General features: G+C 38.0%; 1 protein-coding gene across 5 annotated transcripts in view; it reads left to right on the forward strand.

The window, feature by feature from the left end:
* Positions 1–22,448, forward strand: part of ABCG2 (ATP binding cassette subfamily G member 2 (JR blood group)) — a 73,307-nt gene that overhangs the window by 21,721 nt on the left and 29,138 nt on the right. For all 5 annotated transcript variants that reach the window (XR_009696511.1, XM_061164431.1, XM_061164429.1 and 2 more), the window contains 5 exons: positions 5,711–5,929; positions 14,482–14,541; positions 15,409–15,523; positions 16,342–16,494; positions 19,152–19,309. Coding sequence is in view for 4 of the 5 variants with exons in the window: in XM_061164431.1 (XP_061020414.1) it covers positions 5,721–5,929; positions 14,482–14,541; positions 15,409–15,523; positions 16,342–16,494; positions 19,152–19,309 (695 nt within the window). In the remaining variant the exon portion in view is untranslated. The remainder of the gene's footprint in view (positions 1–5,710; positions 5,930–14,481; positions 14,542–15,408; positions 15,524–16,341; positions 16,495–19,151; positions 19,310–22,448) is intronic.

The following is a 22,448-nucleotide window of genomic DNA, read 5'->3' on the forward strand; positions in this document are numbered from 1 at the left end:
GTTCAGTCGCTCAGTCACGTCCGACTCTTTGCAGCCCCATGAACCGCAGCACGCCAGGCCTCCCTGTCCATCACCAACTCCCGGAGTCCACCCAAACCCATGTCCACTGAGTCAGTGATGCCATCCAAACATCTCATCCTCTCCTCCCGCCCTCAATCTTTCCCAGCATCAGGGTCTTTTCCAGTGAGTCAACTCTTCACATCAGGTGGCCAAAATATTGGCGGTTCAGCTTCAACATCATCCTTCCAATGAACACTCAGGACTGATCTTCTTTAGGATGGACTGGTTGGATCTCCTTGCAGTCCAAGGGACTCTCAAGAGTCTTCTCCAGCACCACAGTTCAAAAGCATCAATTCTTCGGCACTCAGCTTTCTTTAATAGTCCAACTCTCACATCTATACATGACTACTGGAAAAACTATTGCCTTGACTAGACTCTGGACTTTTGTTGGCAAAGTAATGCCTCTGCTTTTTAATATGCTGTCTAGATTGGTCATAACTTTCCTTCCGAGGAGTAAGCGTCTTTTAATTTCATGGCTGCAGTCACCATCGGCAGTGACTTTGGAGCCCAGAAATATAAAGTCAGCCACTGTTTCCACTGTTTCCCCATCTATTTGCCATGAAGTGATGCAACCGGATGCCATGATCTTCATTTTCTGAATGTTGAGCTTTAAGCCAACTTTTCACTCTCCTCTTTCACTTTCATCAAGAGGCTCTTTAGTTCTTCTTCGCTTTCTGCCATAAGGGAGGTGTCATCTGCATATCTGAGGTTATTTACATTTCTCCTGGCAATCTTGATTCCAGCTTGTGCTTCCTCCAGCCCAGTGTTTCTCATGATGTACTCTGTATATAAGTTAAATAAGCAGGGTGACAATATCCAGCCTTGACGTGCTTCTTTTCCTATTTGGAACCAGTCTGTTGTTCCATGTCCAGTTCTAACTGTTGCTTCCTGACCTGCATACAGGCTTCTCAAGAGGCAGGTCAGGTGGTCTGGTATGCCCATCTCTTTCAGAATTTTCCAGTTTATTGTGATCCACACAGTCAAAGGCTTTGGCGTACTCAGTAAAGCAGAAATAGATGTTTTTCTGGAACTCTTGCTTTTTTGATGATCCAACGGATGTTGGCAATTTGATCTCTGGTTCCTCTGCCTTTTCTAAAACCAGTTTGAACATCTGGAAGTTCACAGTTCATGTATTGCTGAAGCCTGGCTTGGAGAATTTTAAGCATCACTTTACTAGTGTGTGAGATGAGTGCAATTGTGCAGTAGTTTGAGCATTCTTTGGCATTGCCTTTCTTTGGGATTGAATGACCACTACTGAGTTTTCCAAAGTTTTCCAAAGGTAGACATAGGTGGAAAAGAGATAGCTGGAAAGGGGGAAATAATCTCATTATTCAAAGCCCTTCAGTCATGTATGGAAGGACTGCTCCAGCTGGTAAAAGATAATCAGGCCAGTTAACAGAGCAGGCTGGTTCAGGCGAGTTGTATGAAGCCATTTGGATGCTTCTTTTATTTTTAAAGTCTTCGAAGTGGCTCTCAGATTCAGAAAGCAATTTAACACATGCTCTGGAAGCAAGGAAGCAGCAACAAGTTGGGAAGTTGGTTTTTGTCATAGGGAAATCTAGATGTGGGGTGTGTGTGTGTATATATATATATACACACATATATGTATGTATATATATGTATCTGTAGGGAAAGATTAATGTTTACTTAGAGACAGTTACTTTCAGTGATTCCTCTAAAAACCCAGGATACTGGGATAAATCCAGTATCTGGATAAACCCAGTAAACCCGGTATACTGTATAGAGTATACCCAGGATACTGTATAAACTGGAGACTTGAGTACTTTGAGGTTAATATGGTGCTGAGATGTGTGTTTTTAAAATTTTGTAATCATTCCTATAAGTTTTTTGTTTCATCTTAGAGTAATATATTGTTTCATATTGGTGTTAGAAAGAAGTTTGGTTTTTGGTATAATGTGCTTCAGCTGGATGGTGTATCTCAGTTATGCCTACTAATCTCTTGATTTGTGACACATGAATTACTAAGACCCTGCTGTGTCTGAGGAACATTATTATTAATAGGCTCCTAGTGAGGAATCCAGCACCTCCTAGCAATGTGAATTACTAACTTAATCCTATCACAGTGAAGATGAACTCAGTATGCACACATTTCTAAAATTGTGATTGTATTTATCAGTTCTCTATCTTGGATGGATGGATGGGTATGGATGATCTTTCTTGGGTACTATAGTTCCAGTTGATGCCTTTTATTAACAGAAAATCTCACAAAGATTTTGTACTAATGTCTATCTTAAGCAAATGGCCTAATTAAATTCAAGTGGGATGTTATTTGATTCTCTTAATGAGCCTTGTGGAGTAGGAAATGGCAACCCACTCTGGTATTCTTGACTGGAAAATTCCATGGGCAGAGGAGCCTGACAGGCTACATTCCATGGGTCGCAAAGAGTTGGACATGCTGAACACACACACACACACACACACACACACACACACACACACACACACACACAGCCTTGGGAGAGTGTTATAAAGTGTCCTTGGTGCCTGAACATCAAATGGGGAATGGCAAGAGAAGCAACTGGTCATGTCAGGCTAGTATAGTTTGGCTTTTGAAGACATGGGGGATGGCTTAAGAAGTTTATAAAGTCAAGATACAAGGTCTCTATAGTAGTTTGTACCTTGAGCCTTCTCTTTCACTGCTTTCAGAGAGTAGGACTTTAGCTAATTATTACCATTCATTGTGCTCACAGATTAAAACTAAGCTCTTTTAATTTCCTGGGTGCCAGTCTATAAGTGGTCTCCTACTTTTGCAGTTTCCAAAATGGAATATGTTTTAAATGTGATAACAATAGAGCAGTTTCCGGCTATAGGAACAATTACAGATTATTTGGTTTGGGGGAAGTTCTACAATGATATGGTCAGGTGTGTGTGGTTTTTTTATACATATCCTATCTTGGTGTTCCTAGAGCTTCTTCAGTCTGTGGCTTGATACCTTCAGTTTTGGGAAATGCTTGGCCAATATTTCTTCAAATACTGATTCTGCTTCTTTTTTTTTTCTCTCTTTTTCAGGTCTCCAGTTACATGTATACCAGATCTTTTTCATCACATCTCATATGTTTCTTTAGCTCTTTCATGTAGTTAAAAAAAGGCTCCTTCTTCATTCTCTTCAGTCTGAAGTTTTTTGTTTCTTTTCCATGGTGATAATTTTCATACACTCTTCAATCTGGATGTTTTCTACATGGCAATCTGTCAGTTCACTAATTCTTTCCCAGTCTGTATCTAAACTGCTATTAAACTCATCTATTGATTTTTTAAAAATATTGATTAGTTCTTTGGTGATAGTCTATCTTTTCATTTATTTTCTTAGACATATTACTCAGTTATTTTAACGCAGATGTCCGATGACTTGAATCTGCAATACTTATGGGTCTACTTCTGTTTTCTTGTTTTGGAACATTAGGTCTTATTTTCTGGCATGCTTGGTAATTTTTGATTGAAAATTTGGATGATGATGACTTTGGAATAGATTTAAATTTCTTTTAGCAAAATATGAATGGATCACATTGCTTGAGTAAAGGCTGGTCTGTTTCTAGGTTGCTCGTATTTCCAGGTCATAGCCCTACTGGTATGATTTCAAAAACTCGGAGTTTTCAACTGGTAGACTCACAGCTCCAAACTTTGTCTCCCTGTTAATGAGAGACTACTCAAATATATTCATTCAGCTTTTGAGCAGCTTCTTTCTGCCTGGTTTTTCTGGCTTTTGCCCCATGTATGTGTAATTTGACTCAAGAATGCTGGGCATGGAATGCTTCGTCTTTTCTCTTTTCCAGAATTTTAGATACTTAAGTCCTGGCTGCTTTGGTTGCACCCATCAGAAAACATTGTTCAAAGAGTTGCATCTTATATTTTGTCTGCTTCTACAGTTGTCCTTAGGAGGATGACTGGTTTGGACCAGCTACTCTACTGTAGCCAGAGAGAAAGTTCTTCATTGATTACTTTGATTTTTAAGAATTAAAACTAAGTTTATGGAAGTTTCATTTTTCAAAGCTATTGCACAAGCTGTTAAGTTCACCTTAAGATCCTACTCTAAATCCTTATAAAGGGGCCTTTTTTAACTTGTTAAATGAAATATTTTAAACTTCACTTATAAATTTAATACTCACTTGTTTTAAATTCTTTAACTGCTTAACTATTGGTTTGATCTTCTCAATCATTTTTAGATATAATTCTAAATCTTCCTTGAATTTAAATATGTTTGCCCATTAAGAAAATGAGTTTATCATTCCAAACAATTTTGCAGTTTGTCTTCTTAGTTGACTAAAGGAACATAGCAACCAGAGATGTAAAGTCAGGAGCTTTAAATTCAAAAAAATGTCTCTTGTCCCTGACTGCTTGGCCAATGCCCTTTTTGTAATATCTCTGTCGTAGACTCAAATAAGAATGGAGTGATGGTGATCATGTAGCCTGTCCCTGATCTTGAATCATATTATAATATATTTTTTAAGTCAGCTCTAACTCCCATTCATCTTTTGCTGCTTCATGAGTTTTGAGTAATTTTCATACTCTCCCTATTTACTTGTTAGATGTCTAATTGACATCTAATTAGAGTTTATGTATTCAGAGTTGTGTCTACCTCCCTAATGTAGGCTCCAAGCTTGTTATTGTTGTTGTGATATGGCCTGTTCATTGGAAATGGAGCTATTTATTGCATTGAAGTTTAAAATGGACTTGTTTTAAATAAACATGTTATCAATATAAAATGACCAATAAGGCACTTTACATTAAACCTTTTTGATCTCTAAAATTTTTAACAAATTTAGATAATTGACATAGTAACATTAATTTCAGGTGTACAACATAATGACATAATATTTGTATATATTGTGAAGTGATCACCAAAATAAACCTAGTTAATATCCATCACACACAAAAGTCACACATTTTTTTCTTCTTATGGTGAGGACTTTTAAGATCTCTCTTGGCAACTTTCAAATATACAGTACAGTATTATTACCTATAATTACCATGCCACACATTATATCCCCAGGTCTTATTTATTTTATAACTGGAAGTTTGCACCAAAGCAGTTTTTTTTTTTTTTTTTTTTATTAGTTGGAGGCTAATTACTTCACAACATTTCATTGGGTTTTGTCATACATTGACATGAATCAGCCATGGAGTTACATGTATTCCCCATCCTGATCCCCCCTCCCACCTCCCTCTCCACCCGATTCCTCTGGGTCTTCCCAGTGCACCAGGCCCGAGCACTTGTCTCATGCATCCCACCTGGGCTGGCGATCTGTTTCACCATAGATAGTATACATGCTGTTCTTTTGAAATATCCCACCCTCGCCTTCTCCCACAGAGTCCAAAAGTCTGTTCTGTATTTCTATGTCTCTTTTTCTGTTTTGCATATAGGGTTATCATTACCATCTTTCTAAATTCCATATATATGTGTTAGTATGCTGTAATGATCTTTATCTTTTTGGCTTACTTCACTCTGTATAATGGGCTCCAGTTTCATCCATCTCATTAGGACTGATTCAAATGAATTCTTTTTAACGGCTGAGTAATATTCCATGGTGTATATGTACCACAGCTTCCAAAGCAGTTTTAAGTGTACTGTTAACTACTATTTACAGTCTCATTTATCTGGACTACCAACTTATTGTTGTTTTTCCCTCTGCAGGAAGGCGGAAATGCTCAAAATGTCTTCCAACAGTTACGAGGTTTCTATCCCAATGTCGAGAAAAACCAACGGCATTCCGGGGACAGGCTCTAAGGACCTGGAGATGGCGACTCCAGGAGATGTGTTGAGTTTTCATAACATCTGCTATCGAGTAAAAGTGAAGACTGGCTTTCTACTTTGTCGGAAAACAATTGAGAAAGAAGTACTAACAAATATCAAGTATGTGCTTGAACTTTTATTTAAGTAGGTTCATTGACATGCAAGTTTTGCTTATTGCACATAAAGGTGTGCAAGTCTGTACAGATATATAGACACATGTGTTCATTTGACTAAACTAGCAGTGAAAGGGTTGGAACACATGTTAAGTATATATAAATATAAGACAACTATAGCTTAGCTTCGGTTATGCAGTTGAAGTCCAAAGTGATAAGAGAATTTAGGATCCAAATTAATATTTAATTATATTTTAGAATCCAGGTTAATACAAAACTATGATTCTTGATTTTCTTCATCCAGCAACTAATGCATTAAATGGTGATGAAGCGGGCAATAGAGGAGGGAGAAAATGAGCACTCAGTATCTACTGGGTCCCAAGATATCTTTTTCATATATTATAGCCTTTAGGGTTTTACTGTTTTTCTGAATTCTAGAAAATTGAGCTGGATTCTTTCTCTCTGTGGAGTGGGAAGTGCATCTGGGTTTGCTTAGATAGCACAGCCTGTGTGTTTTGTTAATTTTTTTGTTTAACAGGGGAATAATTATTCCTAGATAAAGAAAACAGCTTTTTCTGGCTTTCCAAGACTGGAGGAATGGTTTATTAAGAACTGTTTGTCCAGGTACAGCTACAAACCTGTATGGAATCAGATGCTTCTCACGTTTTCTTAGTGCGTTATATGCGACTGTGGTCTTTTCTATTATTGGCAGCCAGCTGCTTCCAGAGGGCTAGGAAATGACAAATAGGGGAGAGAATGTGGGGATGTGGGTTGAGAAAAAACATGAGGGATTTAAAATCGATTAGGTTGCCAGAAGGCCAGGAGCAGTGTAGAATTAAATAAATTTTTCTCCATGCAATAGCACAGATTGTACTGCCTTCTTATGTTGAGAAACGCTGTGTATCAGGAGAGGAATAATTTATGAAAAGGTTTTATCTTTTGCTCTATATCTAGACTAGCATTGACTGATCTTTCTGTAAAGCTTACTTTTTTTTTTGGTGGAGCATAATAATCGAGAAAAACGCTGGTCACTTCAGATTTTGTGCTGATAAGTGGAAGGTAACAAATCATCTGAATATGTACAGGTTGGATAAATTTAAAACATACACTGCTCCAGGGTACATTTACCTTGCTTATGCTTTAAAGGTAGTAACTTAGTAACTTGATACACTAAAAGCATCATCTGTTCAAGGCTTCATAATATTTTTATGGTTCAGTGGTGTTCATTTTAGCAACAGCTGAGTTCATCCTTAACATGCATTCCTAGGTTCATAAAAACTCAGTCAAATCTTGTAATCATTTCAAATTTTACAGATAAAATGGTACAAGGTTTGTTTTTTTTTTCTTGCTTGCTCTCACTGCTGGTTTAGGCAGTAGTGTTTCTTATGTTCCCCCTATCTGCTGTCTTCAACTAAGTAGAGTTTCTGGGATGGGAAAAGGGTGCTCTCATTTATTTCATTTTTGATTTGTGTTTGATAGCACCATCAGCATTCAAAATAGTAACTGTGTTCCAGGAAAGCTGATGAGGATCTTGATTTTTTGTTTTTCCTTTGGACATTTTATAATCTCACCTGTAGAATCAATGTAGACTCTCATTTCCTTCTGGGGGAGAAGATGCTAAAATAAAATCTCACTGTATGAATTCAAAAAGGTGAGATTTTATTTCCTTATAAAAATCTTCCTGCTTTGTTTTTCTCCATACCCAGCAGCTGAACTTTTTCTCACCAAAGCTGAAGATTTCTATAAAAAATGATCCATTCCAGTGGCTATGTGGCTATCTTATCATCTTCAGGGAAATCCATTATACTATTTGGGAATTTTTTGAATTAATAATTTATTGTGAGATAATTTCAAATTTCAACCTTGTGGGAACATAACCCTCTCACCCAGATTCCCAGCTATGAATATTTCACTGCATTTGTGCATCACTTTGTTTATCCACCCATTGTCGCTAATATTTTTCTAAACCACTTGAGAGCAAGCAGTCTGTATGATGCTTCAGTATTCCTAACTCCTCCAGTGTATATTTTCTAGAAATAGTGACCCTCTATTAGATAAACTCAGGTCATTGTCTATAATATGCTCAGGGGAAATGTAGCTTCATAATGAATGCAATGGTGGGTCTTATGGAGCCTTGGTCAACCAAGCTCTTCACATGGTTGACTGACCACCGCATCATGTCTCTTCAGTCTCATCTAAGCTGATTTATTCCCATCCAGCACCTTAATTTTGGTCATCTGGTCATGTTAATGTCTCCCAGCCTTCTTTACCATATGTCACCATTTTCCCCTTTGTAATTGACAAATTTTACAAGAGAGATACTGTGACATTATTCAAAAATTCTATTTCTCATTAAACTTCAACCCACCAGTTCTAGCCCCCATTGATGACCCCTGCCTGAATCAGCAGGAACAATCTGCTTTGGTAGTTAATTATTCTATATTTACCAAAATGTGACTTTCTGTTTTCATCCATCTCTTCTATATGTATTAGTTTGCATTCTAGTGAAAGGAAGAACTTCATTCACCATCTCTTATATTTGCATTTGTATAAAAATAGACCCATAGATTTGTATTTTATTCAATAGCATTCATAGTAGTGCATTATTGTCATTATTTGTCTTGATACTCTTATTATTCCTGATTTGGTCAGTGAGGAACTTTCATGGTAGGTTCTGTATTTTTTTTTAACTCATTCTTTTGACATATTCTCATTCTTTGAATACTTTGTTGGTACAGCAAGAGGTTTCAGGCTCATTGTGTACTTAACCTGTGTCAGACCTGGAATCAGCTGATGTTCCTTTTTGTGGAGGATGGAAATAATTGCACACCAAGGTCTGGGTGCTTGAAATGTTTATTGCTATTAGGGTATTATAGCTTTAGACTTCTTAGTGGACAGACCTAGGGAACATATGTATGTTTCAGTATGTTCACATGTGTACTTATACATATATCTAAAACTTTCTATATCTGTGTATGTAGATTAAAACCCATGACTTCTCATTATTACATTCTCCAATTTTTGTCTAATACGCCAACGTTCTTTCTACATATCCATGTTTGTGAAACATCATTTCAGAATGTGACAAGCTTGGTTCTCATTGTCTTTGAGTTACCTGTTGGTTTACTCAATCAATATTCTTATTCTTCCATATTAAGGAGACTCCTGCCCCTTCACCTATTGCCCCTCTTCCTCCCACCTCCCTTTGCAGCCCATGTTCTTGGATACTGGCAAGATACTATGTTCTTGGATACTTCTACCCACTTTCATCACCTTCCTACTGAGAAGGGAAGCAGAATTGTATTTGAATATCAAATAACAAATAGGGAATATAACTAAGTTTTTTCCCAATCAGACTATACCTCTTTTTCATAAACTTTTCCTACTTCTTTTTAAAAAAATATTTATTTATTTGACTGTATTGGGTCTTAGTTGTGTCATGCAGGATCTTTCATTGTAATGTGCAGGCTTCTCTGGTTGTGTGTGGGCTTAGTTGCTCTGCAGCATGTGGGATCTTAGTTTCTCTACCAGGGATTGAACCCATGTCCCTTGCATTCATATTCTTAACCACTGGACTATCAGGGAAGTCCCTTTCCTACTTATTGATGTTAGTTTTTATTGAAAATATTTTTTTTGATTTTCCTATAAGTAATTGTCATTTATGGAAATGTGGAGACTCATTTATTCATCAAATGTCCAAAGTCTACTAGGTACTTGACATTGTGCAAGATGCTAGTGACAGATGTGTCCTGTGTCCTCAGAAACCTTCTATTCTGATGGGGGACTCAGACAACTAGCGTACCTCACTGTGTCATTCTACTATAATAGAAGGGTTAGAAGAAACCGTGGATGTCACTAACCCTAAATCAGCCATTTGGAGGTGTGGGGAGAGAAAAGGTGAAAATTGTATATGTGCACGCTTATGTGTGAGTGTGTGTGGGGTGGGGGAGGGGGAGTAGAGGGTGGAGAAAGGTCATGTTCCAGGCAGTGGGAATGGCATTGACTACAACCCAAGACCAAAGGATTAACCCATTATCCACTAAAAAGTAATACATTTGATGTGAATCTTTTAGCTAGGTTTCATTTCATGTATTCAGTATCCAGGTGGTCTACCCATTGTAAACCACTGTGCTACATACTTTGGGGGTGGGGGATAAGACAAGATGACATAATTCTTGTTGGCAAAGTTTTACAGTATAGAGAGGGGAACTTTCCTGCATGTAAATACTGTAGAGCAGTACTTAAGGGTGGGGAATCAGTTTTGAGGGATGACAGTAGGTCAGAGGGTAGGGTGGGGAAACAAGGGAATTATAGACCATAGACTCTTTATGGGCTGTCCATCTGTGTTGCAGCTACTCATCTCTGTTGTTGTAGCATGAAAGCAGCCGTAGATAATACGTACATGAATGAGTGTAACTCTGTTCCAGTAACACTCCATTTATGGAAGCAGAAGACAAGTGGCCAGCTTTACTAGAATGTAAATTCCACTCGGTCTAGGACATGTATTCTCAACTCCGTTCCATGTTCTAGAAGAGTATCTTGTTATACACAGGAGACACTGGACAACTGTGTTGAATGAGTGAAGGGAGAATTAGCCACCGCTCCACACTGGAACTGTTGGAGTTGTGATTGTATGCTATTGTTTCCTGTAATTCTAGGGCTTGGTACCAAAGTAAGGCCAACTCAGGAACCTGTAAAGTTCTCCCTTAGAATGTTTATGTTCAGTTCAGAATTAATTATTTCAGATTGTTTGATCTTAATTTGAGGAAATATTTTTAAAACCTGGAAAGATTTTGACAATTAAATCTTTTTTTTTTTTTTAATTGGGCTTCACTGATCTTAGTTGCAGCATGTGGGATCTAGTTCCCTGATCAGGGATTGAACTGGCCCCTTGCATTGAGAGCACAGAGTCTTATCCACTGGACCACCAGGGAAGTATTAACAATGATGTCCTTTGATTTATGTCGGAGAGTGTTTTGCCTATGTTCTCCTCTAGGAGTTTTATAGTTTCTGGTCTTACATTTAGATCTTTAATCCATTTTGAGTTTATTTTTGTGTATGGTGTTAGAAAGTGTTCTAGTTTCATTCTTTTACAAGTGGTTGACCAGTTTTCCCAGCACCACTTGTTAAAGAGGTTGTCTTTTTTCCATTGTATATCCTTGCCTCCTTTGTCAAAGATAAGGTGTCCATAGGTTCGTGGATTTATCTCTGGGCTTTCTATTCTGTTCCATTGATCTATATTTCTGTCTTTGTGCCAGTACCATACTGTCTTGATGACTGTGGCTTTGTAGTAGAGTCTGAAGTCAGGCAGGTTGATTCCTCCAGCTCCATTCTTCTTTCTCAAGATTACTTTGGCTATTTGAGGTTTTTTGTATTTCCATACAAATTGTGAAATTCTTGCAAGATCCTCTATGACCCACCTCCCAGAATATTGGAAATAAAAGCAAAACTAAACAAATGGGACCTAATGAAACTTAAAAGCTTTTGCACTACAAAGGAAACTATAAGTAAGGTGAAAAGACAGCCCTCAGATTGGGAGAAAATAATAGCAAATGAAGAAACAGACAAAGGATTAATCTCAAAAATATACAAGCAACTCCTGAAGCTCAATTCCAGAAAAATAAATGACCCAATCAAAAAATGGGCCAAAGAACTAAACAGACATTTCTCCAAAGAAGACATACAGATGGCTAACAAACACATGAAAAGATGCCCCACATCACTCATTATTAGAGAAATGCAAATCAAAACCACAATGAGGTACCATTACACGCCAGTCAGGATGGCTGCTATCCAAAAGTCTACAAGCAATAAATGCTGGAGAGAGTGTGGAGAAAAGGGAACCCTCTTACACTGTTGGTGGGAATGCAAACTAGTACAGCCGCTATGGAAAACAGTGTGGAGATTTCTTAAAAAACTGGAAATAGAACTGCCATATGACCCAGCAATCCCACTTCTGGGCATACACACTGAGGAAACCAGATCTGAAAGAGACATGTGCACCCCAATGTTCATCGCAGCACTGTTTATAGTAGCCAGGACATGGAAGCAACCTAGATGCCCATCAGCAGATGAATGGATAAGGAAGCTGTGGTACATATACACCATGGAATATTACTCAGCCGTTAAAAAGAATTCATTTGAACCAGTCCTAATGAGATGGATGAAGCTGGAGCCCCTTATACAGAGTGAAGTAAGCCAGAAAGATAAAGAACATTACAGCATACTGACACATGTATATGGAATTTAGAAAGGTGATAACGATAACCCTATATGCAGAACAGAAAAAGAGACACAGAAATACAGAACAGACTTTTGAACTTTGTGGGAGAATGTGAGGGTGGGATATTTCAAAAGAACAGCATGTATACTATCTAGGGTGAAACAGATCACCAGCCCAGGTGGGATGCATGAGACAAGTGCTCGGGCCTGGTGCACTGGGAAGACCCAGAGGAATCGGGTGGAGAGGGAGGTGGGAGGGGGGATCGGGATTGGGAATACATGTAACTCCATGGCTGATTCATATCAATGTATGACAAAACCCACTGGAAAAAAATAATAATAATAATTAAAAAAAAAAAAAAAAAAACAATGATGTCCTAATGAATAACAAGCTTATATCGGGTACATTAAGAGCTATTGATAAATGCATCTTGAAAGTTCACCCAACCATTAGCATGTCTTTTTACATCTGTAGGGAAAGGTCATTGGAAAAATAAGAGATTTTTCTGTTTTACAGTTTGTTCCTGGTTTACTTAACTCATTTATTTGCCAGTGTTTCAGCTAATGAGCAAAGTGAAACATGCATGTCATCCTAGTATCAGCCATTTCACAGTTTTGATGATGCAAGCTCAAAAGTCAATAAATGCTGAGGTCCTCTTGATTGGAAGCACTGAGGCACATTGTAAAGTTTATCGCTCACAACACTTGTGTAATCAAAGAATTTGTTTCTGTGAAAATATGTGGGAATGAAATACCCTTTGGTTTTGGACCTTCCACTTGGAATAGATGCCATTTTCTCTGTGGAATAAATTTTGACTTGCCTACCAGTTTCAAAGAGAGATTGGCCTTAGTCATCAGAGTTGTGCCTTTATAACTGTGGAGGCCTTACCCTTAATTCTTCTTTCTCCCATTCATCCTCTTTAACCATTCTACCGGCTACCTATAGGATTAAATCCAAAATATTTGCCCTCTTCTTGTGACTCAGAACTGTCAACACTACCTTAATTTTTCCCTCCCTCCTGCTTTCTGTCTGAATATTGACTACCCTCAAACATCTGCCTTGTCTGTTTGGAACATGCTGTGTGTACACCATGTCTGTATATCCTTAAAGGTTATCTACTGTAGGAAGTGGCATCCACCATTTTTTTTTTAATTGGAGGACAGTTGCTTTACGATGTTGTGGTGGTCTCTGCCATATATCGACACAAATCAGTATAGTTATATATACTGTGTGTGTATATACACACACATACACACTCACACAAACGTTGTGCCTAGTCGCTCAGTTGTGTCTGACTCTTTGTGACCCCATGGACTGTAGCTGCCATGCTACAGTGGGGCATGGGGATGGGGATTCTCCAGGCCAGAATACTGGAGTGGGTTGCCATGCCCTCCTCCAGGGGATCTTGCCAACTCAGGGATCAAACCTAGATCTCCCACATTGCAGGCAGATCCTTTATCATCTGAGCCACCAGAAAAGTCCAAGAATACTGGAGTGGGTAGCCTATACCTTCTCCAGGGGATCTTCCCAACCCAGGGTTCGAATCCAGGTCTCCCGCCTTGCAGGTAGATTCTTTACCGTTTGAGCCACCAGAAAATATATATATGTATCCCCTCTCACCACTTCTAAACTGAGAAATAGGAATAAATTTCTACTTATACTTTATAAGAAAGAGAATGATATATCTTGAGGGTATATATTTTATTTTTCTAATTTGATTAGGAATTTTGTGAGGGTTTAGAACTGGTGATATTTTCTTTTTAACCCCCTTGAGGTGCTTTATTCCAGCCATTGAATTTTCATTGCAGGTTTATGGCTTGTCTGACTAGATTTGAGCAAGGAGAATAGTACTACTGATGATTTTAGAAATCCATTGACATTAATTGTGTAGAACTTGACAAGGTAGCGAGTCACATGATGTGAAGATAATAATCATCAAGCATCACTCAAGACTTATTATGCACTTTATTTTACACTGTGAAAGGAAAGTAAGTGTAACAGAGATGCTTCACCAACATCTGTTATGTCAGGGAACTTTGAAAGATCTTGTGTCCTTTTCTAAAAAAATTTAAATGGTGTAGAGAATAAGTGAAAGGAGTTTAGAGGAACCCAAGTCATTTTTATTCTAAGTTCTGACTAGTGATTAACATTCTTTGTAGTATGCTAGATTTTTATTACTCAGCAGTTCAGTTTCTTTTTCCTTTAAGAGTTGATTTGTGCTTTTTTCCCCCTCCTATCATTTTATTAACCTTCATTGAGTGTATTAAATACAAGCCCTAAGTTATAGAACTGGTTTTAAACTGGGTCAGTAACTGGATATATTTCTGCATTTATAGTGGAGTCATGAAACCTGGCCTCAATGCCATTCTGGGACCCACAGGTGGAGGCAAATCTTCGTGAGTATAACAGTATAAGTAAGCTTTTTCTTTGTAGTTTTCATGTGTGGTTTTTAAAAAACTGAATTATAGTCAATATAAATATTATGTTAGTTTCAGGTGTACTACATAGTGATTTGACATTTGCATTCATCAACTGATCACCATGATAAGTCAGGCCATCTGTCCCCGTATAAAGTTTATTAGAGTATTATTAACCCTATTCCTTATCCTGTGTGTTACATCCCTGTGGCTTATTTATTTTATGACTGGAGGTTTGGCCCTCTCAAATCTCCTTCACCTGTTCCCCACCCCCAGTTTTAAGGTGCTTTTAAAAAACACTTTCATATGAGCAGGTCTTTGTTGAACATTTTCTACATGTCTAGTTTGGTACTGGTTGCTATGGATAAGATGCAGTTGTGCTGGCTTGTGATTGTGTCCTGAGGAAGTCTTATTAGGTCAGCTTTACTAAGAGGACACTAACGGGACATGATAAGGTGATTGGCATACAGCTGTCAGCTATGATTTGAGCCATATGGAGTGGAAAAGGTAGGGGATAAAATTGAAAGTGGGGAGAGGAGCCAACAGCATAGTGAAGGCTTGTATCTTAAGCAAAGGAGCACATAGCCTGCCTGGAGACCCCCAAGGTCAGACAACCTAGGGTGCAGTTTGGGTGGTCTGTGCTGAATCAGGCAAGAGAGCTTACTTCCATATTTTTGGGCTTTATTATAGTATATAATTTTTAAAAGGAAGGTAAGATTTTAAATATATGTATATAATTTTAGTTAAACCATATAATTTCTTGATCTGTTAATTTGGATTAAAATTAGCTAAGAGGTAAAGCCTGATTTGGAGGGGAAAAAAACCAACAATGTATGTCTTTTATAGGTTGTTAGATGTCTTAGCTGCAAGGAAGGATCCACGTGGATTATCTGGAGATGTTTTGATCAATGGAGCACCTCGACCTGCCAATTTTAAATGTAACTCAGGTTATGTGGTACAAGTAAGTATTTGTGACTTTACTTACCTATTAGATTTCTTTTGATTTTTCATATGGGCAAGTGCCTTGGCTGATAGTTGAGTGTGCTTCCAGCTGACTACATGACATAATCATAGAAACAACTTTTCTTTATACTAACTTTTCATAATCTCCTATAAGATTCAGAATAGTATTAAATGAAAAGAAAGTCTGGAATATGACCCTTGTAAGGGCAATAGTATCAACTCTTATTATATCATTTCTAAAACACATTACTATTTTACTTTTTTTGCCTTACCCTCACCTCTCTCCTTCCCTTAGCTTAGAACAGTGTTATATAATCCTTGTGTAAAGCAGTCTATAAATGTCTGCCAGTAGTAATCATAATTACCTGTGTTCTCTTTGGGTATACAGGTTAGAAATGAAAATTAATTCATCAGGCTATGCAACTTTCTGAACATGGAGTTATTGTAATTTGTTTAATTGCAAGTTCATTACTGGGGCTTTCCAGGTGGCACAGTGGTAAACAACCCACCTGCCAATGCAGGAGATGCAAGAGATGTGGGTTCCATTCCTGGGTCAGGAAGATTCCCTGGAGAAGAGAATGGCCACCCACTCCCGTATTTTTGCCTGGAGTATCCCATGGACAGAGGACCCTGGCTGGCTACAGTCCATAGAATTGCAAAGAGTGGGACATAACTGAGCATACAACACACAACAAGTTCATTATTAGCTAGAACTTGGGTACCTACCTTATTTTTGTGGATAAGTTACATATACTACAGAGTGGTGGTATTAGAAAAGACCTGACATATCTTGTTAAAATGCCATTTTTCTTTAAGGATGATGTCGTGATGGGAACTCTGACAGTGAGAGAAAACTTACAGTTCTCAGCAGCCCTTCGGCTTCCAACAACTATGAAAAATCACGAAAAAAATGAACGGATTAACATGGTTATTCAAGAGTTAGGTCTGGATAAAGTGGCAGATTCCAAGGTAATGTGGAAAAAACTGATAATATCATAGTCAGCAAATAGGACCTCACCTGTGTGGATGGTATAACTTACTCAGAGATTTTCTGTAATACGTATGGTCAAGATTGGCTGCTTTCTGAAGCCATGAGAAAAGTGACTGGTTACCTGACATGAAGATGGAAGTTACCTGACATGAAGATGGAAGTTAACCAGGTTAAAAAATACTAAAAGTGATTAACTCTTAGGCAGGAAGTGTAGCAGTGTGTTCTAGTATGTGGACGTGTTCTTTGCTGTGAACAGGTGACCCTTTCTGTGATTACAACTCTTGATCCTCTCCCACCTCTGGTTGGTTGATTGTCAGAGCTCATTCAGTGTCTTCACACTAACTTTACTTCTTCCTGTTTTCTTTTCCCCTTGTAGTTGTTCTTTTTCTGTCCTTCCACGAGGCTTTCTTCCATTGCTTTTGAGAATTATATTTCTGGAGTTCATAAATGATGAAAATTCAAGGATTCAGTATGTTTCACTTTGCTGTCAGTTGGCTTCCGAAATTATATTCAGTCAAACTAGGGATTTATTTGTAGTTTGTGTAGCTTCGAACTTATTTTTCTGAAGCCTTTCTTTTGACATTTTTGTCTCCCAACCCTCCCTCCCTCACTTCCCCTCTCCCTTTCTTCTCCCAATATCTACTTACAGACTGTTACGTGCTGGTCTATTTTAGGCTTTAGAGATAACAGTTGTAGGCAGGAGAGTAAAGTAACTCCTTTTGTGAGTTATACAAGTTTAGAAAGAAGAATTGAGATAAATAAGTGACCTTTACAGTAGATGACTAGGTATAAAAAATTTTTCTGGAAAACATCTGTATCTTTTGGTGAAGATGAGCTTTTCAGCTTGTGATGGCTCTAGTTTAGTCCCCTTGTGGTAGAAGTAACAAAGAATGGGGATATTTTGCTGGCTGCTGTTTCAGATGATACTTCCTGACATTATTTAATGTAAAGTATATTTTGCTATATTTTGTTTGGAAAAATAACTTTGAGATGCCACCATATTCCACTAAATTCATTTTGGGAGTGATTGGGTTTCCTTTGTATTAGCTCTGTTTATTTGATATTGTCTTTCCAATAAGGTATTTACCATTCTTTACCTTTAAGTAAAAGTTCTCTACCAATAGGCAGTCATTACCCATTCCTTGTATGGATTTCCAGGGAAAATAAGCTGAAACAGTTTGTTGACTTAGAATTTATTTATCTAATTAATTGAAATACTTCACTTAGTGTTGTTAGTTTTTATGAAATTTTAAGCATAACAAATGTAGAGAGAATAGTCTGATTACTTAGTTGTTACTGAGTCCAAGTTTGTACAGTAACCATGTACAGACCAATAAATTGTGAGATGAATTGTTGGGGCAAAGAAAAGTGACTTTATTTGAAAAGTCAGCAGACTGAGAAGATGGTGGATGAATGTCCCCAAGAGCTATCTTATCCAAATTAGAATTAGACTTATTTTATACTAAAAGAGGAAGAGGGTGTGATTGGTTGTTGCAAACTTCTTAATGTCGGAATCTTTTGTTCTTGCAGTTGTTCATGTGGATCTGGTCACAATGTTCCTATGAACCTCTAACAAGACAAATGTTTTTCTCTGTTATGAATGGAAAAATCTAATCATTCTGATCTTTAAAGGTCAGATCCTTGAGAATGGGCTATCCTGTATGGGCTATAAACCATATTCATTCACATTTCCTCATTTGTCTCCAAAATGTCTGTTACAGGTCAGTTGTTAGAGGATCCAATCACAGGCATGAGTAGCACTTGATTATTATCTTTTTGAAGACTCATAAGAATTGAAGTGATAATATGATTTAACTTGACTTCATATTAAATCTGTTCCTTTAGATCTAACCTGTATACTCTGTTGCCTGTGCTTAGTCATGCTGGCTCTACATCTTTTACAAAAGGTTATTGATGACTATTAATATAAGAATTATTTCCTACTTCCTTTCTCCCCCAAAACCTTCCTGGTCCCCCACCACACAGTAATGCTGACTGGTTGAAAAGACCCAGCCAATTGCCCTGTAGAATAGTCTACCTTCCCATACATAATAGCCCTCTAGAATAGTCTACTCATCCAGTTGCCCTGTAGCATGAGTCAGGACTTCTTTCGTAAGTTAAGGTACAGGAGGGCTCAATTTGGGAAGACTTATGATGATTTAAGAGGTGCTAATGTGGTATAATAGAAGGTAAACTTTCCTAGCTACCAAGACACACTGATGACTTTCTTGGGGATGGGGTGGTGGTGGGGGGGCGATGGTCAGAAGGCTGTAAGAAGACTAACAATTATAGATGCTTTCAACTTCTCTGCTCCTATCTTCGTCTCCCTTTTTGGTCTGTGATTTCAGACCAAATCTTTCAGTGTTCTAGCTTAACTGTCTTAAAACTAAATGTTTGGCTTGATAAGAAACATATAAGGCATAGGTTTCATATCTTACCAGTTCTGACCTAAACCTCAGTTTACTCTTCAAGTTAAAGAGAAGCCTACCTCTTCTCCCATATAGTTTTTATTTGCTATTCCGAATAAACAAGGATGATGTGATGAAGTACCTCTTATAGGACTGGAACATTTTAGGAGCTCAATAAATGACAGTGGCTGAGGATGTTATTGGTAATACTAATATTTGTGTTTTAGGTTGGAACTCAGTTTACCCGTGGTGTGTCTGGAGGAGAAAGAAAAAGGACTAGTATTGCAATGGAGCTTATTACTGATCCATCCATCTTGTTCCTGGATGAGCCCACAACTGGCTTAGATTCAAGCACAGCAAATGCTGTCCTTTTGCTCCTGAAGAGGTAAATGCTATGAGAACATTATTCTTTCACTCATCCACTGGGTGGTCACCTGTATGTACCAGGTATTATTCTTGGTGCAAGGGATACATCAGTAAGCACAACAGACAGAAATGTCTTCCTTGGTTGCAGGGAAAGTCAGTTAACAAATGTAAGTGTTCCATGAAAAATGAGGCAGGCTGCAAATGTAGCAAAATATGGCTATGGTGGAATAGAGATACTGTGTTATATATAGAATGATCAGGGAAGACCTCAAAGAGGTCTTGAGCTGGGAGCAAGTGAACAAGACCTGGATATTTGGGAGTAGAGAGTTCTAGTGGAAGGGACAGCCAGTGGCCCTGAGGCAGAGTGTGCTTCCTGTGTTTGGAACCCAGTAAGCTGTGGAGGGGGGTGGGTGTTACTTATTGATTACTTTGCTCAGGGTACCTTAGCATAGTATAACAGACTGGATGGCTTAACGTAGAAATTTAGTTCTTCATGTTTTTGGAGTCTAGATGTCCAAGATCAGGCATTCAGCAGAATTGTTTCTTCTGAGGTCCCTCTCCTCAGCTTGTAGATAGCAGTCTTCTCTCTGTGTTTTTACTTCATCTTCTCTCCGTGTATCCATGTCCTAATCTCCTCTTCTTATGAGGACACTGGTCCTGATTGAATGATGACACTCACATGACCTTATTTATCATAATTGCCTGTTTATAGTAAAGAGCCTCTCTCCAAATACAGTTATATTCTGAGGTGCTAGGGGTCAGGACCTCAACATGAACTTTGAGGACACACAATTCAGTTCATAACAGTTAGAAAAGGATATGAGATGGGATTGAGTGGTTGGCAGATTATATAGACTACAGGCCACTCTAAGAACTATGGCTTTTAATGTCTGGGTGATGTGGGAACCGAGGACTGGCAGTTCTGTAGAGAAAAGGCTGTATAATTGGTCAGGGGTGAGTGGGAGGAATCCAGTCAGGAGGCTATTTATATTAGCACAGCTGAGGTATGATGCTGGCTTTGACTAGGATGGTAGTGGTAAGAGGGGAAGAAGTGAGTGGGTTCTATCTGTTTTCCAAATAGAATCAGCAGGATTAGGTTAGAACTGGATGTGGGATGTGATTATTGAGAGAATAACTTCTGAGATTTGGGGCCTGAAAAATGGGAGAATGGAGTAAAGAATGTCATTTACAGAGGGAGATGGAAGGAGAGGGTGGGATGTATGAAGAGAGTAACATGGAAACATATACACTGCCATATGTAAACTAGGTAGACAATGGAAATTTGCTATATGATTCAGGGAACTCAACTGGGGCTCTGTAACAACCTAGAGGGGTGTGATGGGGAGGGAGGTTTAAAGGGAGGGACATAGGTATACCTATGACTGATTCATGTTGATGTTTGTTAGAAGCCAATACAATATTGTAAAGCAATTGTACTTCAAGTAAAAATAAATTCATTAAAAAAAAGAATGTCATTTACTTTTACGAAGAAGATGGGAGGAGAATCATGGTTATAGGAGAAATTTCAAAAGTTTTGGACATCTTTTTTAAAATTAACTTTTAAAAAGTTTCAACCTCACAGAACAGTTACAAGAGTAGCACCAAGTACTACGTTACCACCTTAAACACCTCCCAGCCACACCATCCAGTCCATGAACTCCAGTCATACTTTCCGAGCTGCCCCAGAAGTGTATTTTTTGTTCTTTTCTGGCTCAGGATTATCTCCAGAAGCAGCGCCCCCCCCCCTTTTTTTTTGGTCTTTTCTAATCCTGAACAGTTCTTTATGCTTTCCCTGCCTCTCACATCCTCACACATATTTGAAAGTACATTTCATAGGGCGACCCTCAAGTTGTATCCATCCAGTGTTTCCTCATGATCAGACTCATGCCATGAATTCTTGGCAGGGATGCTGCAGAAATGATGCTGTATTCTCAGTGATAACATCAGGCTGTGTGATTTTGACTTCTCCCATCATGGATGATGTTAACCTTTCATCAGCTGGTCATGTTGGTATCTGCTGGCTTTGTCTGCTATGAAATAACTATTTTCCCTTTGTAATTGATTAGTATTTTATTAGGGGAGATAATCAGATATTAGGCCAGTATCCTGTTCCTCATCAAATCTTCCATGCACCAGTTTTAGCCTATATTCACAAACTGCCTCTGTCAGCTATGAGTATGAGGGTAACCAAGTGGTGATTTTCTTTTTACATCATTCATTCAACATGTATTCATTGGTCTTTTACTGTAAAGAAACTTTCTTCCTTCTCTGTTCATATGTTTACTCATTTTCTCCTTTTATTAAGTGGGTTATAATCTGTTATTCTTCTTTATTTTCATGACAAAATTCACCCTGATTTGGCCAGTGGAAGCCTCCTCAGTCTGCCTTTGTGTCGTTTTTACATGTCCCTGTCATTCTTTAAGCATTTCTTTACCTTATGGTCAGCAAGATGTTCCAGGCTCATCGTGTACTTTTCCTGTATCAGATGTTTCTTCATGGAGTCCTGGTTCCTCCCAGTTTAGCTATGATTTGAAAACCAAGATCTGATTACTTGGTGTGCTCACTGCTATGGGAGTGTCCTTGCTTCTAGATCCACTTAGCAGACAGGCCTAGGAAATGTGTATGTGTATGTATGTGTATATAACATAGAAATACATATGTGTATTTTATTTGGAAATATATTTACTATAAATATGTTATATGTATGTGTGTCATAGTTTGAATAGAACTTACATGTATAAGCATATTTGTATTGTGCTATTAGTGTGCTATTGTGCTATTAGTGTGTACATATTTTTTTTTAAAAAGTGGATTTATATTATTTCTAATCCTGATCTAACACTTGAGTGCTCTCTTTAGCCTTCCACCTTTCTGTGTTTTTAAATGACTTTTCAGACAATGTGAAACTTGGCTCCCATTATCTCAGTATGTTTCCTTTCTTCCTCAGTAAACTAACTTAATTGTTCAATTTAATCAGTTTCCCAGTCACTCTGGTGGTTCCCTATGCTCACCACCTCTGGGACAATTACCACTACTCCCCATTTTTAAAAACCTGTTGGACATACCATCTTTATATGGCATCCCCTCCTTATCATTATCTATCTTTTTTTAAAAGTTTTATTTCTTTATTTTATATATATATATATATATATATATAT

This window comes from Dama dama, chromosome 17 (assembly GCF_033118175.1).
Source record: "Dama dama isolate Ldn47 chromosome 17, ASM3311817v1, whole genome shotgun sequence".
Taxonomy (NCBI): Eukaryota; Metazoa; Chordata; class Mammalia; order Artiodactyla; family Cervidae; genus Dama; species Dama dama.